Source organism: Chlamydotis macqueenii, chromosome 26 (genome assembly GCF_036417535.1).
Source record: "Chlamydotis macqueenii isolate bChlMac1 chromosome 26, bChlMac1.mat, whole genome shotgun sequence".
In the NCBI taxonomy this organism is placed as follows: domain Eukaryota; kingdom Metazoa; phylum Chordata; class Aves; order Otidiformes; family Otididae; genus Chlamydotis; species Chlamydotis macqueenii.
In genome coordinates this window covers 1,687,718-1,710,067 of record NC_141581.1, presented here as the reverse complement: position 1 = coordinate 1,710,067, position 22,350 = coordinate 1,687,718, and the positions used below count along the sequence as shown (strand labels likewise).

General features: G+C 49.6%; 1 protein-coding gene across 4 annotated transcripts in view; it reads right to left on the bottom strand.

Annotated features, from left to right (window-relative positions):
* The window catches only part of DOT1L (DOT1 like histone lysine methyltransferase), a 73,063-nt gene extending 54,148 nt beyond the window's left edge, over positions 1 to 18,915 (bottom strand). For 3 of the 4 annotated variants that reach the window (XR_015261152.1, XR_015261153.1, XM_086767281.1), the window contains exons 1-2: positions 18,606 to 18,915; positions 2,118 to 2,161 (exon numbers count right to left, since the gene is read on the bottom strand). Coding sequence is in view for 2 of the 4 variants with exons in the window: in XM_086767281.1 (XP_086623407.1) it covers positions 2,118 to 2,161; positions 18,606 to 18,686 (125 nt within the window). In the remaining 2 variants the exon portion in view is untranslated. The remainder of the gene's footprint in view (positions 1 to 2,117; positions 2,162 to 18,605) is intronic. The other variant, XM_086767282.1, reaches the window with a different exon arrangement.
* Positions 18,916 to 22,350: the final 3,435 nt, after the last annotated feature.

The following is a 22,350-nucleotide window of genomic DNA, read 5'->3' as shown; positions in this document are numbered from 1 at the left end:
CTACAGCACCCCAAAGCAATGCCACCAACCATTCACTGCAAGGACATTCTCCTCTGTGCAGTGCCCTAAACCGCTCTTACACTTTATGTGACCCAACTGAAAACAGATTTTCAAAAGTTATTTTGAGAAAAGATCCCTTTTACACGCCGAGTTAACAAAGCCCCCTGTGTTACCGCCATCAGAAATGGAAAGCGCGCACCCACTCGCAGTGCATCTGACACTGGCACCTCACAGAAGAGGACATCTTCACTCTCGGAACGCAGAAAGATTAATCCCTTTCAAAGACAACTTAAAAGCCACATAAGCTTTGCAAACACTTTCCTCGAAAAGCACCAAAATAGGAAAGCACTATCATCATCAGAAACCCTCGGAGCATGTCATGGGATGAAATCCAATAGGAATGGCAGAGGTTTTTCTTCATATACCTTGATGCATGCTTCACTTTTAAAATGGTAGGAAGGAAAACAAAAAAACCACCACCAAACAATCACACCTGACTGGACACCCAGCAGTTCTGGTTCTTTCTGGCAGATTCTCCCTTATCAAATAAATACATAGGAAAGTAAAAACCAGAACACCTACGTCTATGGCTGACTCTCTTCTGATTAACATCTCCCATCTCCATAAAAATGTTAGGGCTGTGATCTCTGCAAATTTTTTTTCTCTTAGATTAGGGAAACGGGCAGTCAGCAGCTGTTTACCACTGGCTTGAAGAGATAAATACTTCTTTGCATTCTTTTACCCACCGCTTTCGTAACCACATTGTGGTTACTTTGCAGAAGGCAGGCCAAGGCAGCATGAAAGCCTTCTAACATGCTGTGTTCACTGCAATCATGCCTAAAACACGGTTGTGAAACATCACTTTGGCCCAACTGCTTTCTAGCAGAGTTTCCCCCTTGCTTTCAGCTAGCGCAAAAAGCACTAGAACCAATGACTCTGGCAATCACCTTCAGCACCACATCTGTGTAAATCGCTTCAGAAGGGGTCTTCTCAATAACCATACTGACAATCGACGTCACAAGTTCCCAAGGCACAGAGCCTTACCAACACCACTACAAGTGAACTGGAAGCAGCAGTGCATCTTGTGTCAAGGTTTTGCAGTTAGAAAAATAAATTTCTTTAGAAGAAAAATTCTCAGCTCTAGCCCCATTACACATTCTCTCCCGGCACGGACCATGAGAAAACGCTATGATTTCACGTATATGAGCTATTTTATCAACACCACCACCAATGAGCTCTCGCACTCATGCTGGGAGCAAACAAACCTCACAACCTGTTCCCAGGCTGCATGTGACTGAAAAAATTTCAAGCTCAGGTGGCTACGCAGACACAACACCATTCTTTGTACCTTACTGTATCTGCACCATCCCACCGTCAAAGCCTGCTGCAGATACAGCCCTCAGACACGGGCAGTCTGCACTGTAAGGATCTAAAGCAGTTAATGAGAACAGCTTTTAAACAGTCTGATGCGGATAACACACGAAATCCCTCAGGTGTTTGGGGAGTTTGCGTTAGCATTTAATAGAAGTTGTTCTACAGCAAGTCACCTCCTAATCCTGCTGAAAAAACAGCAAGCCATGTCATAACCACTGCCCGTGCTGGGAAATCCTCAGACCTCCTACTCTTTATACCTGTCCTTCACCTTTCTCCTCCCATTTTCCCCACATTGGTCCAGCTCGACCAGCAGAATTAAGAGGAATGCTAATAGGGACAGCATTCCCAAATAATGCAAGTGCTAACAATATTGCAACATCACAGCAACAAGGGGAAAGGGAGGGGAGTGGGAAAGAAGATACGCAAGACCAGAACTTAACACATCACACCAATGGTGTCTTCTTAACCCTGCTTTTCTAAATATCTAACAGAGGCTGCCATAAGCACCAGAAGCTGAATATCACTACTCATTTTTTAGAGAATAGAATATGGCAAGTTCAAAGTCTGTTTGACAGGGAGATTTGTATTGCAACAATATCAATTTGGCTTAGAAAATAATTTAGAGCTGCTAAATTATAATTATAAGTGCTGCCCTCCTTTATATCTTCTCTCAAGACACCCATTCACTGAGAAGCAGCAAGGCACAGGAAAGGGTTCTAGCCACGTCTGCGCTGGACACTTACCGAATTGTCTCGATAATTTCGTGAGCAGCATCATGGTGTTTGTCCTGAAATAAAAAGAAAATAAGAGACGTTTTGAAAGAGACATCAGGTGTGCTGTTTCTCAGAACACTACAAGAATCACAATCGCTAAGAATAAGGATGTCAACCATACTAGGAAAGGACTCCTTGATTGCCACTCAGGCCATTAAACCTACCAAAATGAGCCCTCTAAGGAAAATATAAGGCTTCAGGAAACACATTTTTCAAGATTCTACGGACCAGCAGAAGACTCACATGAAGAAACTGTCATTCTACTTATTGCTTTTGTCGTTTCCTGAGATCAGGAATTGTGTAGCTGATACCCTTGAGGATTATCGGTACGCAGTAGGTACTTCACTGCAGGTTCCTCAGTGAACAGCTGGTTTCACCAACCCAGCATCTGGCACACGCTCACGTCTCCATCTGGGTAGTAAGACTCTAGCACAGTGAATGGCCTTCTAAAATCAAGCATCAGATAAACTGCAGGAGTCATTCCAAATTCATGCCAATAAAGCCTGTGGAGCTGCATGTATATGCACCACGCTACAAAAAAAATTCTATTCTAGGACAGTTACAGGAGTTTTTACACATATTGTTGTATCCATCTTGTGAAGCCTTAGTTACCAGAGTCCATCTGCACAAAGCTGAGGTTATATTTAGACATTTGTTTCTTAAAATGGCTTTGACCTTTTAATTAGGAGTCCAGTATCTAAGGACCTTCTGGAGTCAGAAGTGTAGAGGCTCACTCTCAAATAGCTTCCCTTGTCTCCTGCTGCAGAAATGTAATTTCTATAGAGTTACCAGCAGGAAATTCTACAGCAAAGGGCAGGGACAGACAACAGAAAGCAGAGGACTGGGGAGAGGGGAAGGGAGGGAATGGAAGAAGAAAAACACTAATGGACAGACCACAGAAGCGCCTGGAATCATTTCTGTTTCTTCAAGACACAGGACACGATGTAAGTCAGAGTCTTTTTCCATCAGTATCACAGCTTTTGTATTTGCATGAGGAAACAGATTTCCCCGTATATAACCAGTTTATATGCTCAAGATCAACCAGTCTTGTAGAGTTCTCATTCCAATAAACGCACGCACAGCCTTTTAGATACCTGGATAAAAGCCTCATGACTGAGAGGGACAGAAAGAAAGGCAAACACTTCTGAAGCCTGTTACAGTAAAGGTGCGAAGGAATGCGTCCTATTTTACTAGGAAAAGCTTTCCTTGTCAGAATGCAAAAAGTTAACCCCTTATCGAGGGGTGACTAACCAAAGGAGAACAAAACATCCCTGCTACACCACCAAAAAGGAGAAACAGCCATAAAAGCAGTCGGGACACTGGGACTGAACACGCGGTGGCCTGGAAGCCGAGCGTCACCTCGGTCATGTTTCCTAACAACACGCAATGTGCACAGATGCCCCCAGCATCGCAAGCCATGCAGAACAGATCTGGGGCTGGACTGGGACAGCCCAAACCCACCAGAAACCAACAACACCAATAAACAGCCACCCAATTTAAGTTCTGAAATGTCAGGTAAGTAATTCTATCGGTAAATCTTGGCCTAGAAAACAGGGAAGCGACTGAACCAAAATCCGCTCCTGACTCGCAGTACACATACAAAAGAAGCAGCAGCATACAGGAGGAGGACTTTTCTTTCTTTTCATTTCTTATCTGTCAAGTATAAAAATAACCCAAGACAGTCAGCTCATCCATAAACATCCCCTATAAATTTTCACCTTTCGCTACACGCAGAAATATCACAGCAGAAACCCCGTGGGCTGATCTAGCTCTTCCAGTAAGCTGTGTTCCCCCATAGTAAGAATATGCTTTATCAACATAAGCACATTATACCGGAAAAGCGAATTCATGCTTATTCCGGCATAACCGTTTTCTCTGAAGAAGTTCTATTCTTCATTCATGGCTTTGGACAGTTTCACTGCTAGCAGAAGCGACAGGGAAATCCCTCGTCCTCTAAGTTTTCATGAAAATGCCCTCATAAATGGCCAGAATTGCTTAGTTATCAGATTCCTTTGTTTCGAGTTAAAAAGTTAAAAATAAATTAAAAAAAAAAAAAATCACAATGCACATCTACAACTACACATCATCCAATTTAAGCAAGTGTTTCTACTAACACAACCTCATGCGGAAAGCCCAGCCAGAAGGGGCCTTTCGGAGCTTAGCTTGTGTCATTATCTAGGAAGAATGAAGTTGAAAACAGTTCCACATTTACTGCTCCACTCCTCACGCTGAAACACTTACCGAGTTTATTACACTCGATAACTAACATACGTCGTCGGGGAAGACAAGCTCCCAAGATCTCATGCAAGTCTTGCAAACAAAATGAGAGATGATCTCCTAACGTTTCTTCAAAGCAGAGGCAGGCACGGAGAACGGAGGAGGGAAGGGGGAAACAGATCTAAAGAAAATACAGAGCAGTTTCCCTTTCTTTAGAGAATATGTTTAGTCCCATTTCTGCATTATGCATGTAAGATTTAATAAGAACAGACACTAAACAGCACCAGACAGCACATCTGTATTCATGCAATTGTTTATGACACCGATAGAGAGGCTTCAGCAACTCAAAAGGCAAGTTGAATAGAAACCTCACCAAAACCACAGACTCCACTCTGGCCAGCATCAGCCTCCGCCATCATCCTTCCCAGCCGATGCGCTGGGTTTGGCCAGACAGGCAACCCAGCTTGGTGCAGCAGCTTTAACCGGACCGTTCACAGGCCCAGTGGCTGAACACCGAAACCAGCAGGCTCGGAGGGGCTGACGGCAATTCCCAACGGCTCTGCAAACCTTACACCTGGCAGCACATTTGAAGACAGCATGAAGCTTCTCGAATTCAGACACCTACTTTTTTTTTTTTTAATTTTTTTCAGGCTGCAGTGACCCATGACCAACAGCAGCACACCAGCTACACCTCTAGCGAAGGCACGTTATACAAGCACGTCGTGTTATGCTTTGGCAAACAGTCATCCGTGGGAGCACAGCTTTACGCTGCATCTGCATCCGTACTCACAGTGCTTTGTCAGGAAAATATCCTGGTGGAGAGCCTCCTCCGAACAGGCTGGCTATCAATCATGAAAAGCACTGTGCAGAAGCCTTTTGGACGAAACTCAAGAAGCGTATCTGTTCTGTTCGCAGTCAGGAGATGATGCCACAGCACTCTGTGTCACGGAGAGGAGTTCCATTCATCCTCTGACTGTGCTCCAAGCTGTTCCCCCTCCCTCCTCCCCTCCGCGCTGATGTGAAGCATCCTACGTGCTGCTCGTTGGCCTGGCTGTACTTCTGCAACGATCTTCTATTTACGTAGTTTGAGAGGCCCTTGGAATCTTCTGGGCCACATAAATGGAAGCTATTTCATGAGACAAGACCTTATCTCTTTCATGTGGTCTGTGCACTAAGTATTTAAAGTAAAGAGTTGCAGCCTATAGTAATTATTGAGAATGCCCAAAGCTATTCATAACAAGTTTATTAAAAAAATAAAAACTAAACACACATTAAAAGTTAGTTATTGCAGTCAATTCTCTCCAGCTGAACTTGATAATAAAGGGTTCCTATTTTCAACCTAAACATTCAATTTAAAACTGAAACATGAGCTCCCAGAGAAAGTTCAATAGTTTTTGCCACAACATTTCATTGGAAAAATAATGGAAAGAAAGCAGACAGTTTATCGGGAGCAACTTCGAAGAGAATCCAATTCTTATGGAAACCACTGGAGAACAATTTCAGCCAGCACCACTCTACAGCTTCACAGTTCCAATTCTCACAAGAGATTTCTCCATCCACACGTTACTGCGACTCTAATCACAAGAGTTAAGAGTTTGAAGCCAGAAACACACCCACTGCTACTACTTTCAGTACGCTAACGCCCAGAATCCCCACCAGCACGCAGGACCCCTGCTCACACCCCATGCCGAGCAGAATCCTCCTCCAGAAATCAACAAGCTGCATGAGTTGTTTTGCTCTTCAGGACACAGAGATTAGACCATAGAGCAATTTTTAAGAGTTTGAACTTTCCCTTCACCTCTTCTCCAAAAGTTTCCCATCCTGATTGTTCTCAGCTAGGACCTTTTCCCGCAGCTTAGGCTCAGCTCTCTGATCATAGAGAGGGAAAAAAAGAAAAAGAAAAAAAAAAAAAAAAAAAAAAAGGATAATGAATGTTTCTGCCTGGTTCAACATTCAAGTCAGCCAGCCCTCTTGTACAAAAATCATTTTGTATCTTTGTATCTTGCAGACATGAGAAGCCCTGTACTTGGTTTTACAGGCCAAAAGGCCAAATAAGACAGTGCCCAAAAGATGTATTTTCATGGAATCATTATCATTTCCTACAATCACATACTCTTTGTTTGTTAACCCAAGTTAAAAAAACTCATCAGCACTTACGAGTTCTCGGCAGTAATCCCAGCCACGGCTGTAACACCCAGGGAAGGAAACCAAAGGACTCCCGGCCATACTGTGGGCCATACGCACAGCACCAGATACATTTCAGTTACCCAAATATAACTTTGTTCCATGAAGCACCAAATTTCTAATAAAAGCAGCTGAATCAGAAGTTTTTGCAGAACACTCTCGAGGGAGGGAAAGTGAAAATAAGGATTTGTTACATTTTTGCCACAACAGAAGCTAGCTGTTCCGCAGGCCTGTAATTCCCACTGAGCACAAAGCACCGCACTCTCCCCCCAGGCGTGGCTGCTCTGGATACCTTAGTTTCTCAGGTTCACATCCCTTAGGACATCTGAATGGCTTTATTTTGATATAATTCTGTAATCCAGTGCTGCACCCTAGACTCTCAGATGTATCTGCACAGGACTAGTTATCTCACAGTGCAACAAGTTGTACTCTGAGGTGTATCTCTAACCTAAAGCAGCAGATTTAAACATTTTGTGTTTCCTCCTCAAACACAAAGATCGTGTTCAATTAAACCGGGCAGCCATCACTGCCTGAAGCAAGGAACAACACCCGAGTGCCCTTCCAAATTCACATCTTTTAATATTTAGGTCCTTCTGATGAAACTATGCTTATCCTGTTGGGGCCTGGGGGTGAACATGGCATTTTTATAAACTTCGTTTCCTGACACGCAAAGCGGGATCCCTACGAGATCTGATCAGTCTACGCAGTGCTACACAGCAAAGGTAGCAAAAAGCCCAACTCTGCCAACCTGAGGAGACCAAAAGGTTGGAAAATTTGGATGCATTCCTGAAAAAAAGAAGGTGCTCATGCATCTTCAATCAGTAGCTCTCAAAGCACCACACAAAGAACTTTACTACCTACTCTTCATATACAGGAACATTTTTGTGCATAGTATTGACTGCCCAAGACTAAAGCAATTCTTACCTTGGCAGAGCCAGCAGACCACACTTCCTCCCCCAAAAATAGGCTAGGTGACCAATGCGGCCCTTCAGAAACGCACAAACAAGCTGTGGTCAAGCATTTACAAAGCAGGAGGAAGAGATCTCCTACAAGCTTTTCACTGTCCGATAGATGAATTCAAACAATTCAGAGAAAACAAAACCTGAAACAAGCTAGTTGAGAATAAATCAATGGCAACACTCACGAACCTTTTAATCATTGTCTTTAGATACCATTCTGCTTCCAGCACTTCAGCCATGGAACACTGACTCCACTCAAGTCATTTTGATTCGCCAAAGTCTGATCTGCAAATGACCTATTTAACTCACAAAACAAAAGGGGTCACTCTCCCTAGCCTCTGGTTTTAAAGAGCAGCTTGATTGCCTGCAGTGGCAGCTCTCTCCCCAGGCAGTGGTCCATAAATCCAAAGCAGAGGATGTTGCAGCTGGAGACAAGATGGTTAGCAGAGATCAAAAAGATGGATTAGGAAGAGCCAATCAATCTTGTAGAAGACTAGCGGGACAAGTGCCTCTAATGTCCCCTAGGTTTCCTCCATCTGTGGGGGATGATAAGCATTTCTCTAGACACCAAGAAAGGCAATTTGAGCTACTGCAGCTGCAGCTTCCCCACAGGAACCAGGAAAGCATCCAGCATTCTGCGCAGCACACGGATGCCCTCTCAAAACCGCTGCCTTCAGCCTGTCAGAAGTTTGTGTTCCTTCTCCCCCAGGGTTTCACTTAATTTACACCCTGTCTAAGAAAGACTCACCAGTGCAGCTTCTACGGCCAGAGCGTGTCCATATTCCATACACCTGCACACAATGGTTGAGAAGAGCCTGTGAAAAGCCAAAATCAAAGTGCTCCCAGCTGCTCCAGCAGCAAAGAGCTGCCTGTGGGCCAGCTGAAGAGAAAGAAAGATCTCAAGCTCTGCAGTCCTGCCAGCTAGTGCCTTCAATCACTCTGCACTTAAGGTCTTTGCCTCATGTTCAAATGCCAGTTACACGTCGAGTAAGGAAAGAGGAAAGTCTGCTCTGTGTAATATTTCATATTGTATAGCTAGACTTCATTTAATACTACCAGATTTTATCCCAAATCAGGATCATGTCATTCAGCATCCACAGCAACAACCAAAGCACAAGTCTTCTTACCAAGCAAGATGAGGACCAAGTCTTCTTTGAAGCACTCAATTTCTGTTGTTCCCTTACATCCAGAAAGTACAAGGACATTCACAAGTATACACATATATGTGTATGCTTAAAAAAAAAAAAAAAAAAAAAGAGAGAGAGATCTCCTATAGCGAGCAGCTTGAGTCCATTCTTTTTCTCCCAGCCCCAGAGAAGCGGCAAGGGAAGCAAGAGCTACCAAGACTGCACGTTCAAACCCATCTCCCACACAGCAAGAGAGCAGACGAGTTCGATGCAGTTGCAGCAGTTAGCAAGTTTACTGCCACACAAAACTCAGTGGGAAACATGGAGGGCGTTATTGCCTCCTTACTGGCTACATAAGGACTTCTTTTTTTTCTTTCTTTGTTTGGCTCAAGATCCAAAATATACTAAAAATACTGAGTTAACAAAGGAAACAGGCGTTAGAAAGAAGATCCAAACTGCTCTGGGTTTGCTCATGCTCACACAGCATGAGTCCAGGCGATCCAGAATTTGTAGACAAGACGGTTGTGGATCTGGTTGCACCAGGGACTCACCTAAACCACAATAAAACCGTTTTGCCTTTCCACACAGCAATTCCAACTGTTGCTACGGACACTGCACAAGTGCAAGAGGGAACGGTTCCCAGGACAGCGCGTAGGAGGGGCTGTATAAATATATTAACGGGCAATCATTCTGCAGGGGTGTCTAAGGCAACATCCACGCGGGACAGTTACAGCAGGATGACACAGCTTTGGTCTGTGTGAACCCGACACAGCCCAGGAGTAAGCAGTAAGAAGTAGTTCTATTATGCAAAGAGACAGACTAGTTTAGAAATATTTTCAGGGGTTTTTTTTAATGGAATATAAAGGGGAACGGAGCTATTTTGGTAAAACAGTACCTCGCGCCAGTATATCCCATTGCCCTCCCAGTTAAGTTTCAGGCAATTAGAAACTGTTCCCACAACACGACAGCTGGAGGGAGCATGTGGATGCTGCAGCAATTCCAGCAGCTGAAGCAGCACTATGTGCACACGCAAAGGAGCTCAGTGTTTGCTTATTCTGGGACAGAGCAGACCGCTGGGCTTTCACTCAAGTCAACAAGAAAGGTGGCCCTACCATCACTTCCCAAACAGTTTAAACCAACACAGCCACCTGCCCTGCCACTGCCTCCCCAAAAGCCACCCCTTGCTCTGGGCCAGCAGCACCTGTGCACACACAGAGGAAAGTCAGGGAAGGCCTAAGCTAAAACGAAACCTTTCCAGTGTTTTGGCTTAGTTACCTTTCAACCAGAGCAGCTGACCACACCAGCGTACAAACACACCGTTATCAAGGGTGAGGGCAGCTTAGACACAACAGCAAGCGGGCAGAGATGGCAAGAGATGTTTCTACTCGCAGACCTATGAGTTCCAAGCTTCCATGTAACGACGGCCTGGGTTAATAAAGAGCAGCCGCAACTGGAGAGGTGAGGGGAGCGGAAAAGAACACAGCCATGTACATTCGCACCGCCAGAAACAAAGCCTCATGTGAAACCTAAGCAAAGGGTTACTGCTGGTACCCAGGCCCAAAATCACTGCTGCCGCAAGTGGCCACCATCTCTTTCTCGAGGCCGCAGCCCTCCCGCATCCTTGGTGGGTGCGGGGAGCACGCTCGTGGCACAGCCCGGCTCTTTGGTCAGCATTTGCTGCCTGAACAGCTGATCCCCAGCTCCTGCGCAGAAAACTGGCAGGCCAAAGGGAAGCATCCTGCAGGCCACGGGCTTCTACATTCTACAAAGATACTCAGTCTTGGACAGCTCAGAAATTCTGCTCCTGCTTAACATGCATAAATATTCTACACAACAGAAGTTAGCCATAAAACCCTGTGCTCTTTCTGAAGCCCACTGAGTTCCTAAAGAAAGATGGTTTGTGAGGTACAAAATAAAAATATAAATTATTATGGTTTTCCCTCTCGCAAGCTTCAACTTGTGCTGCAAAGCAGGGATCCAAGCTACACCCAGCGCAGATTGCAAACAGCAGACATGAACTTCCAAGTGCCAGTGATTTTTAAAAGCTTCCATTTCAAAGACTCGTCAATGACCCCACAATATCACAATGTATTCTTCATACATTGCAAGTTGCTATTTCTTCTAATAAGCAGGGACGAAGCCAAAGTGAGATCAACACAGATGCCACTCTCCATCTTCAGAAGGGGCACCTGACCTCTCACTACCAAAGGGCTTTGTTGCCAGCAGACAGGCAAACAAGAGGGAATCACCTGCATCCCAATGGAAATCCGGCTGAGGAATGAAAAAGCAGTCTTAAAGCTCAAACTTTTTAGAATATCAGAAGTATATATGGTCAAACACTAATAATATTGCTGAGGTCCAAGAAGTAAATGACAAATTAATGCCAAAACCACAGGAAATTGCCCTTCACGCTACACAGAAAATATCAGAAAGTTTCTAATCACAGAAACAGTACTAAATCTCATAAATTTTTACTAAGAAATTTACTCAGAATTTTCTCGTGTGTTTTGGTTTTTTAAAAGTTTCCAATGCTTCATTTAACTGTCTTCAGTAGCTCCTTGGATTCTTCATCTAGCACCAAAAATTTCTTTCATTGTAGATTTTTAGGAAACTCTCATTCACTCATGAAATGAAACAAAACAAAATACTCAGAACAGGAACTTTTTCATTATTCATAGATCTGTTCATATCTATGAAGCTACCATTTCCTGCTGTAAAATACACTCACTCTCTTCCTATGCTCTAAAAATAGGACCTACTCAATTTGGTATCTATAGCAGCGTGGGGCAGATATCATTGTATCTTCAGTTTTATTTCTTCTTCCTCTTCAGAGTCGGTTTTATCACATCTTTAATAATTACTACAGAAGTAAATACATTATGTTCACAGATTCCTGCTATGAACTCCTCCTGCTTCTGTGGAACCTTCTGCTAGGATGGAAAAAATAAAGTAAGGAAAAATATTTTAAATACGTTAGGACGCTTTATGATTGTCAATCTGTGATAAACATACTGTAAGGGAAACAAAAAGCACCCCACCTCTGGTCCTTGTCTTGATCATTAGGGTAAAAAGCTTTAATCAGGCAGTCAAAGGTTAACTCAGAGCAGGAAGGAAAAAAGCAAGGCAGTATGAAAGGGGAAAAAGAAAGAAGGAAGAGTACAAAAGTAGACATATGGATGTCTGGGGAGAAGGGTGATTAAATTTCCCATAAATCTTGCATACCAAGAGGGAAGATATTTTGCCTAAATTCCCAGGAGAAACACAACTCAGTCACATATCTGAGACTTGAAAGGATAATCATCTCCATACATATTAAGGCTGCCATGAAGGACAAGAGTTGGAGTTGCATGTGGTGGCACGGATTTCCCTTGGCACACTAAAAGCTTTCAATACGGTGTCCAACTGTAACTGATGGGTGAATTTTAGGTAGATAAATCTGAATTGCCTGAGCTGGAACTTTGACTAGGACAGGAACATTAATCCTCACTCATCTACTGACATGGAGAGAAAGAAAAAAAAAAAAAGTGCTGTCCTGAACAGCTACTCTGTCTTTTCAACTCTGATAATTCAGAAAGGTAATTCTGAAAAATAAAGAGTACTGTGATCTTAAGATGCAATGCAAGAGAACAGCTTTTACTTTTCGCACAGGAATACCAGGAAAAAAGTATGCGACAACTGAGCTCATGATTTATACGGCATCCAGTGGGTCAGAGCTCTGAACAAAAGCCGGTCTGAACACTGAACAAGTACCGATTGTCACTCATGGCAAGTTACACTTCAAAGGGTAGAGCCCAGAAGAAAACTGCTATTCTGTAATAACCACGTGCTGCACCACTAAACGCTGTACGGTTACGCTCTTCCTCGCCATGTGAGGCCACTCACCTCCCAACAGCACGTTGCTGGGTTCCCTTTGGCATTCGTGAGAGCAGAAAAGTTCAGAAAAAATGATGTAACTGTGCCAACTCTGTCATTTGCTTCTGTTTACTTGGTGGGCAGGCGAGAAACCCAAGTACTTTTGAAATGACTGAGTCAATTATTTGCCAGGTTTACACTATTCATTCTCCCCACTCCACATTTTTTTGAAGAACTGGGGAGGGCAGAGGGGTGTTGAGAAATCAGAAGTCTGCTGAAGTTTTCTAACCTTTTCTTCACTAGCTAAGTTCCTATAAGTAATTGGTCATCCCCACAAACATTTCCCAACAAGCTGCATCAACAGCATCTATTAAATCAGAGAAAATCCCCTAACCTCTGCCACCGCTGATGAATTTCTGGGCGATTACTCAGGATGTGAGGAGGTTTTGCCTGGCAAAGCCAGCTCAACAGTTTCCTTCGCCACCCCCTCCTTTGTACCACCACCGCTGCCCGGGGAAGGCAGCATGAGTCAGATTACAGATCAGGGCGGAGGGGGGGCCGGCTGTGAAAACACTGGAACATTTTTTTTCCAGCCCAGATATTTTCAGCAATCCGGTTCACAGAGTCACCCCACACAGCTTCACAGCAGCACGACAGAGGGTCTGCTGCCGCGCTGAGGAACCGCAGAAGGCGGCCGAAGGGACAGCCTCGCCATGCCCAGCCGGCACTCCACCCTCCAGCACAAACTGATCCAAGGGAAAAAGCACACACACGTGCAAAACGTGAAACTTTTCCAGCAGCTCATCTTGCCGGAGCGTAACGGAGTATGTGGTAAGGAAGGGCTGGATCTGTGGAGGGGAAAGAGCAAGTACCTGGGGGAGTGGAGGCACGGGACCACCCTGCTCCAGCAGGTTAGGTGCCACACCAAAGGGACCAATTTAGGTTGAATTTGGGACCTTCCTAATTTCATCTTACCGTACTATGCTATGGCACTCAACTTCAGCAACTGCTCCCACATCTGCTTCGCTGGCTCAGAAGTTAAAGCTAGTCATCACAAAAACTATTCCCAGTAAAGCTGAGTGGTGTGCGCACACACACACACAAAAAAAAAGCATTAAATTCTTAAACAAGATTTGTTATTCATCTCTACCGTCGATCTTTAATTTCAAAGGTGACACTCCCTGCCGGGCTGCGATTTCCATTATCACTGCCTGCCCTTGAGCTTTTTGTGCGCAGCACATTCCTTTGGTGACAGACCGGTATCAGCTGTCTCACCGACTGGTGGAGAGAGGGGAAAAAAAAAAAATAAAAAAAAAAAAAACAAAGAAAGAAAAAAAACCCACGCCACCCACACACACTCTGCACCCTTCCACCTGTACAAAGTCCAGCGTTATCAAGCTCATAACTCATTAGTGCTCCGTAGCAGACACACGTACGCCTCTCCAACAGCTGCAGGGCGATGCTCTGACAACACTCAATTAGTCAACGAGAATCTTTTGCCATTACAGCTGAGTGGAAAGTCAGTAGCAAAGAGGAGGAACACAGACAAATCAACGAATTATTCAAGCCAGACTTATCGTCACAGCTGCTAATTTGGAGGCTTAAGCTTCAGCAGCTCGCAGCAGAGGTACCTCACCCTGCTAAAACGTGCGCAACGGCACAACCAGGACCGTCCCCTCCCAGGACAGAGATTTCCAGGATGGGAGATGGGAACAAAACTGGTAAAAGATACCCAGAGTGTAACCCGATTGGGACGCCCCTCAGCAGCCTGGGCTGGAGGAGTTCCCAGGCACTGACACAACACAATTGCCGAGTCCTTAGAAGTCAAACAGGGAGGGGGAGAAACACAAAAACGTGACAGGAAGGTTTGCAGCTATCTTTCAGGGGAATGCTGTTCAGCAGGCGAACAACGGGAAGGCCTGATGAAAAGAGCAAGGCATGACAGGCAGACGTCTAATTCTGGAACTTGAAAGGACTTGCATACTATTTAACGTGACGGGCAGCAAGTCATTTGCAGGCATCCAGGTGAAGGAGGCCGCGGCAGCGTAAGCCACTCAAAGTCAACACCGGTCCCACCCTCCTCTCATCCCCTGGCCGTGCCCCCCGCCTTTGTCAGCACCGACACTTCGATCACACTGCAAACCCGTCCAGCGCAAGCCCGAAGGAGAGGAGGCAGATGAGCCACGGTGTCCTGTTTGTGATGCACGCGCTACCAGAAAACAGGCTTTTCCACATTCACAAAGTCGTGCGTTGCAGTGGGGTGCAGCTCAGCAAACACTGATTTTTGTGACAATAATCAGCTTCAGGAGCTCCCAAGCCTCCTGTTGCTCAGTTCTGCATACAAGCAATCCCTCAGTGCTGCCAGAGATGTATCAGCAGCACCACGCCAGAGCAGATTGTGGAACTGATCCACATTTGGGAAAAAAAATAAACAAAAAAAACCAAAAAACAAACCAAACAAACACCACCAACCAGCAAACCACCCTACACCTTTTCCCCCCCCCAGGCACAGTAGGCTGGGACTCCTTAAGCAGGAACTGTTGTCAACAGGAGTTCAAAGTACAACCTCAGACGCCTCACAGATGAGGCAGAACTTATCATGGTGCGAAAATACGAAAAATCTCTATCTCCAAACCTAATAAATATTCATATTTAACTGCAGTAAAAGTCAGAGACAAGACAATGAACCAGCCTAAGGACACTTCTCTGGAACAAACCTAAACACCCGCAAGTCTTAGAACTACAAGGGGACTTCACCTCTTCTATCAACCAGATCTACCTCCAAGTAATAAATACTGCAACACTTGAAGTACGACACAAACGCCATCCTCTACCGGCACCCGCCTATTTAATAGATCCACCAACTCCGCTCGTTCACCCACCCCAGCACACAGCGTACTTCCTTTATCTGGGCCTGTCTCTCACCCGATACCAAAATGAAAATTTTTAACACAGTATCACTGCTCTCCGACAGCCTAAGGCAAGCAAAAAAAATGGGGCAGGCCTGTGGAAGCCAAGGAGTTAAACGGCGTACAAAAGAATATACTCACTTCAGCTCTGATTAAGCAGGGCAGTCATAAAAACAGAGGTCAACATCACAAAATATTTTGTGAGTCATGAGGAGAGATTACTCACCGTGCACTATTCAACTTACTCATCACAGGGTGCTACGGACAGAACTGCTCACCACGTATTCATTAGGAAACCGTGGCCCTTCCTTTGAGAGAAGCAGAAGGTGGGGGAAAGAGTCATACTTTCAGTTTTGTATGTAAGCCAGTGGGAGGCTGTATCTGCAACACCAGTGCTCTCTCCTCCCACGGCCCTAATTAGACTGGTAGGGAAATACATGTTTCACATCACCCTCCCAGGCTCTTTCAGCATCCCAACAAGCGCCGGTTTGTCAGCTGAGCCATTATGCAAACTCAGCAGTCTGAAGAGACCCCACTTTTCCTATTATACATGAAATACGCAGCGGTCTTGCAACAAATAGACACGTTATTAATCCAGGCGTCCATTAATACGAGAGATTAGACCCTTAGCCTTTCACGCAGCAACACCGACGCCGCTAATTTAAGATGTAGTAAGAGCATAAAAATAGCCAAGTTACTCAACGCAGGGTTACGTCACGCAGCGGTGCTCATCAGGCAGCAGGTCCACAATACCACTCAGCCTCTGATGTTGGGAAAGATGATTCCCTGCCGTTCCTGGCGCTCTCACCAAAAATAATTAGCAAGGACTTCGAGCTTCCCCTCCCCTTTCCCTTCGGAAAATATATCTCACGGCATACAACAGGAAACAGCAAGAATACTGCTAAATAAAACTACTGGAAGTGTAGGGGGTTTTTTTCCCCCCTCAGGTATCCCACCTTGCTTCCTAGAAACCAAGCAGCAGAAACAGTGGTGAAACTAAGAAATGTTCTGCTTACGTCAAACGAAGCTGAGCTCTGAAACCACAACGGTACACATACCCTGCTGCCAACTGACGCCTGTGCCAACGAGGGAAAGAAAGTCTACAGTTCAGCAGAGTACAATGTTAGCAGGCCAAACGCCGCCGTGTACAGAGAGGAGGATTTCTTTCTCAAGCTCCAGAGTTCATCTGCTGCCGCAAAGGCCGGAGCCGCAAGCGGCGTGCGTGTGCGTATGCATGCGTGCACGCGGGCGGGCGCTTCTGTAATATGCGGCGTGATCTTTTCACCAAAAACTGCAGGACAGAATATTGATTGGCTCCAGATGAACCATCCACTTCTCTATTACCGGGGAAAAATTTGCAAGGCAAAGAGGCCGATTTAATGGCAGGATGTTCAGGCTTTGCGGTATTTCTGAACACACGCAGACAGCACATGTGGATAAGATCCCCTGCCCGTTGCATTTGCGATTAACTGGGAAAGAAAAATCTGTGTGCTCTGCCATCTTCAGAACCGGCTACTCAAGTTTTCCTAATTTAATAAAATCCCTATTTCCCATGCTGCAAACAGCATTAAAACGCACATTTTAAGAGAGGGTAGGAGGGGGAGGTTGTGGTTGTTGGGTTTGGGTTTTTTTTTAAGCCTGTAGGAAGTTTTGTGAATATACATAAAATCATTTCTTCCTTCCAGATTAATCGCTAACCGATGTAATCTTTAACCTACACTTCACGCAGCCCGCCTGGAGACACTAGTTAATATTTCGCGACATGAAGAAAAACTGAACTGGTCATCGTTATACTTTCAGTTTCTGTCAACTGAAGCAGAGCGCGCGCCCGCGAAGAAACACACACATGAATGACAGAGCTGCCCAAACAGGAAAGGCTGCATTAACCAGTGTGTGCTGGAGGCTCCAGCTCCGGGAGCAGGCGATGAAACGATGAAAATAGCACGCCAGCGTACATGGAGGATGTTTTGGAAACCACAGATACAGCAACAGCACCAAAAGGCAGGCGGCAGATAGGAATACACTGCCATCTCCCCTGTCACAAGCGATGTATTTCTAATCATTCACGCACAAGCACGGTAGGACTGCCAAGCGAGCAACAATATCAGCAATATCAGCTGCCCCAGCCTGTGCGTCCCAGCACGTTCTCCCCGTGAAGCAGCACACGTACGAGAGCACAGCCTGAAACGCAAGGAATAATCAACAGCACTCAGGCCAAGCAAAATATATAAAGAGAGAGATTTCTCCCTCTACAAACTGCTCTCAAAGGTGCTACAAACAGTTAGGGCGAAAAATTGTTCGAGGATTGGTGCGAACGCTGCACAGATACAAAAAAAAAACCCCTCTCAAAGCCTTTCGCCTCTCGTGAGATTTTCCCTAATTCCAACATGGACATTGTAATCAAGGTCATACATCTCCCACTCGGGGCTCTGGAGAGGCAAGGAAAGTCAGGCAAGTTAGGGAAAAAAAAAAAAAACAAACCGCCGCTCACGTAACTAAACAGGGACAAGTGACATTTTATTTGAAAGCATGCGGATTACGGCTGCCATCAACTGACAAACCTGACTTGAATTCTGCTCAGCCGAAATAAAAGAGAAGCTCCAAGGGCACTCGGCAGCCAGCAGCACTACGGCGTACCCCAGGCAAAGCCCGGCTCCCCGACCCGCAATTAACGCTTCTCCTCTCTATTGCCACTCCTGCGACCGGTTTTTTGGGGGGATCCCCCCGAGCCCACCGATAATTTCGGGGATATTTATCCGCCAGAAAGCCCTCTGCCCTGGAAGCGGCTCTGGTTATTCAGCAGTTACACGAGCCGAGCTCAGGAAAACACGAAAAACTTTTCATTAACCAGTCCTCCTCCTCCCCGCCCTTAAGTTTAGTCGACCAATTATAAAAAGAAATTGGGGATTTGACTTCCAGGAGAGCAGCGGCGGCACCCGGGGCCGGGGAGCCCGGCAGCCCCTCACCCTCCCCCGCCCGCGGCTCCGGGGGCTGCTCCCGCATGGGAAGCGCTACCGGATAAATAACGCCAGCGACTCCCGGGAAGGACGCGCGTTAACGGATCGATTAACAAGTGACAGAAAGCGCTCGGGGAGCGGCGGCGGGGGGGAGGCACGGCGGCCCGGGGACGGGAAGGGGCCCCCGGCGGGCCCGGGAGGCGGGCGGCGCTGACAGGGCGCGGGGCAGGTGCCGGGCCGGGGCCATACTCACGTAGACGGGCAGCGGCCAGGGGTACACGGCGGGCTCGGCTCCCACGGGCGACTTCAGCCGGAGCTCCAGCCTCTCGCCCATGTCGGCAGCCGGAGGAGGAGAAGGAGGAGGAGGCGGCGGCGGCCCCGCACCATGCTAGAGGGGCCGGCCGGGGTGGGGTGTGGCGGCCGGGCCCGGCCGGGGGGGCGTGTGCGAGGTGCGGCGGCGGCGGCGGCGGGAGAGGCGGGGAGGGGAGGCCGGTGCGGGCGGGGGCGCCCGCTCCCCTCGCCTCCCTCTATTGTCGTTAGCGGCTCGCGGGGCTCTCCGGCGCCGCCGCCATCTTGGGCCGGCGTGAGGCGAAGCACAATGAGGCGCCGGGGCCGGGCCGGGCCGGGCCCAACCGACGCGCCAGACGGGGCGGGGGGTGGAGGGAGGGGGGAGCGGGGGGTGGGGGAGTGGGGGGCGCGGCCTCGCGCTCCCTCCCCCTGTCCTCAGCTGCCCTCCCCGCGCGCGCGCCCCCGTGCGCGCCGCCGCCGCCGCCCCCGCGTCGTTCTCCCCCCCCACCCCCAGCCGCCCGCCCCGCACGGGTGGGAGCGGAGGAGGAGGGGAGGGGGAGGGTGGCAGCGCGGGGAGCGGGGAGCGGGACGGGGCGGCGGGGCCACGCGCGTGCGGTGGCGCGAGGCTGGCACGCAGCGCCCCCGGGGGGGGGGGCGCGCGCGAGGCTGGGCACCGCGCGTGGGGGTGCGAGGGGATGGTGCAAGGCTGCAGCACCACATGTGGGGGTGCAAGGCTGGGGCACTGCATGTTGGGGGTGCAAGGGGATGGTGGGGCTGGGGCACCCTGATGGCGCAAGGGGATGGTGCGAGGCTGGGGCAACCACGTGCGATGGTGCAAAGCTGGCGTGCAGCATTCAGGTGACGATGCGAGGCTCACACGCAGTGCTTGGGTGGCCGTGCGAGGCTGGGGCACCCTGTGTGGTGGTGCAAGGCTGGAGCACGCTGTGCACGGTTCGCTAATGCAACGGAACGAGCCCACGCGCCACATGGCTGCTGGTGCAAAGCCCGCGCGCAGGTGACGGTGTCGGCTTTGCACGGCGCCGCAAGGTCATGGTGCAAGGCACGTGCGTCGCACGCGGTTGACGCAGCCGGCGGCTTCCCGTTGTGTGTGGGCAAGCGTGCCAGGCCGGTGCGAGGGGCTCCGCGCGCGGGATGGGGGATCGGGAGCCGCCGGCGAGGCCGACCCGCGGCCTTGCACCGAGGCAGCGCCCCTGCGCGCCAGTGCGTGTTCCGACGGGGACGCGCACACGGGGAGCGTCGGCTGCGAACGCCGAGGGTGGAAAATGTCCGCGGAGAGCAGCAGCGGGGGGCTGGCTGCGGGCTGGTGTCCCCTGGCCCCTCTTGGCCCCTCTTGTCCCCTCTTGTCCCCTGGCCCCAGCCGGCGGGGGCTGGTTGGACACCATCCCGCATCTCCTGTCCCGTGACAGCGGGATGGCATCGTTTTGCATCTCTATAGGTGCCCCGCAGTGGTCAGAGCAGTGATTAAATCAGGCCGGAGCTTCCCCCCTCGCCGCCTTTTGGGTGCTAATTTCCCTTATTTGGGGACAAGCAGGTGCCCTGGGGTGCGGGGACATCTGGGGGCCCCACCACTCTGCTCTGGGGTGCGGGGACACTTGGGTGCCCCACCACCCTATCCGGGGGTGCGGGGACACTTGGGTGCCCCACCACCCTCCCCGGGGGTGCGGGCGCTGGCTCTCCCCTGCTGCTGGCAGAGCCCCCGGGGCACGGTCCCCCCCACGCAGCGGGGACACTGTCCCACGGCAGGCCGGGACCGAAGGGCCTCCTGCTCCGTGGGGTTCTCCGCTTGAGGGGGACGAGATGATGAAACGCTGCCCATGCTACTCCCCGGCTGGAAGCGCATGCAGGCGCAGCCGTGGGTGGGCGACACGGGGGTCACCTCCACCCCACGCTCGCACCTCGGCGAAGGGACGGAGCGCCCCGACACCCGCTGACGGCAGGGTGGCACGCAGAGCCCCGCGGAGGGGTCGCACGTGCGGGATCCCTCCTGAGAAATTGCCCGTCCCCGAAAGGCGGTGTCCGCGCCAAAGGTGGGAGCAGGACCGGGGGAGCCGCCGTCGCCACGTCGCGACAGCCTGAGCCGGTCTCAGCTCTCCAGACACGGCCGTCGGGCCGGTTCGGAGCCCTGCAGCCGCTGTTGCCCTCAAAAGCAGCCGGTTTCTTCCCAGCGGATGATTTTTAGGTCATTTTCAGCCCATGGGCCACTGGCACATCGCCAGGCAATGCCCTTCGGCCCCCGGCTTGGCTGTGGGTGACCTCGAGAGGAGAGCACCCAGTGCCACCGCAGCACCCGCACCCCTCTGCCCGCCTCGGCTCCCGTCCCGCTGACGGATGGGGCGCGGGGACGGCCGCGCCGCGCCGGCTGCTGGTTTCCATTTGAGAGCTGGAAGAGCGGCAGCGAGCCCACGTCTGCGGGGGATGAGCGTCCCTGCGGGGCGGGAGCGTCCCGAGGAGGCCCCCGCAGCCCCGTCGGACGTCGGCGAGCCCGGGCTTCGCGGCACAGCCTGACCCGCAGCCGGGCACAGCAGAACCAGACGGCTCCTGGGAGGAAAACCGGCCTTTCCCCATCCAAGTGGTGCTGGGAGCTGCTGCCCTGCGATGCGGGCGCGGGGCTGGTGACGCCCTCGCTTGGCGTCTCGCTTTCTCAGCCGAAAATAGGTAAACACGGCTCGGGGCGGGGTGCTTTTGCCATCTGTCTCTTCTGGCTGTTTTCCCCTGGCTTATTAATCCCATCTTCCTTTTATCCTGACGGAGAGGACCCGGGGCAGCCACAAACACGCAGGGGAGGTTGAGGGGCCGCCTGCCACGGAGCCGGTTTTCGGCACCAGCCCGCGGCGCTGCTGCGTCGGTGCGATCGCATCTGCTCTCCTCCTGCACTGGGCTGCGGCTCCGGGGCCGGGCAAGACCACTCGTGTTCAGCGGGCGTCCGCAAAGTCCTTCAGGATCCTGCTCCCTCTGCCTCGGTGAGGCACGGGGACGTCCAACATTTGGGCTGAAAACCGGCGTCGCCGTCAGGGTCAGAGCCTGTGGCTGTCGTGCTCCTGCTCCCATCCCACGGCGTGGGAGGGCGAGGGGATGCACCACGCCTGAAACGCATCCCAGAGCCACCGTGTGCCAGAGCAGGATATTTCCCGGCAAAGCATTTTGTGCTTCTTTTATATATTTGGTATTTCTTGACGGGTCGCTGCCTTCGGCCGAGACGAGCAGCCGTTCGCTGGAGGTGGGTGCGCAGCCCCGCGACGGAGACCCCAGGCTGGGACGTGCCGCTGCTCCGGTCCCCACGTCCGGAAACGCCTCCGAGTCCGGGTCCAAACTCCGCCGCTCTGCTCTTTGTATCCTTTTTTTCCCCCTTAAATGTCCATACGTGCAGAAAGCTGCAGAACTAGGGACGCTTTTCTAAAGAAAACACTAAAATCATCAAGTCAGCAGTGCTTAAACTGCTCTGACTGCCTCTTAAATAATCAATTCATATTTAATTAGCTTACCACAAAAATTCCATTAAATTTAAATAAATAGACATGGCAGGAGTTCTCCGAGGCACAGCAGGCTCCATTTAAAGGATTCTCTTTGAGTTCGTTAGGTTGGTCTTTAATCAGTTTGGCGTCGAAGGCCTTGTGTGGCCCGAGCGGGCTCCTGGGCCATCCTCGGAGCTGCGAGGCCTTCCCGGACGGATCCAGCCTGCGCCCAGCCGT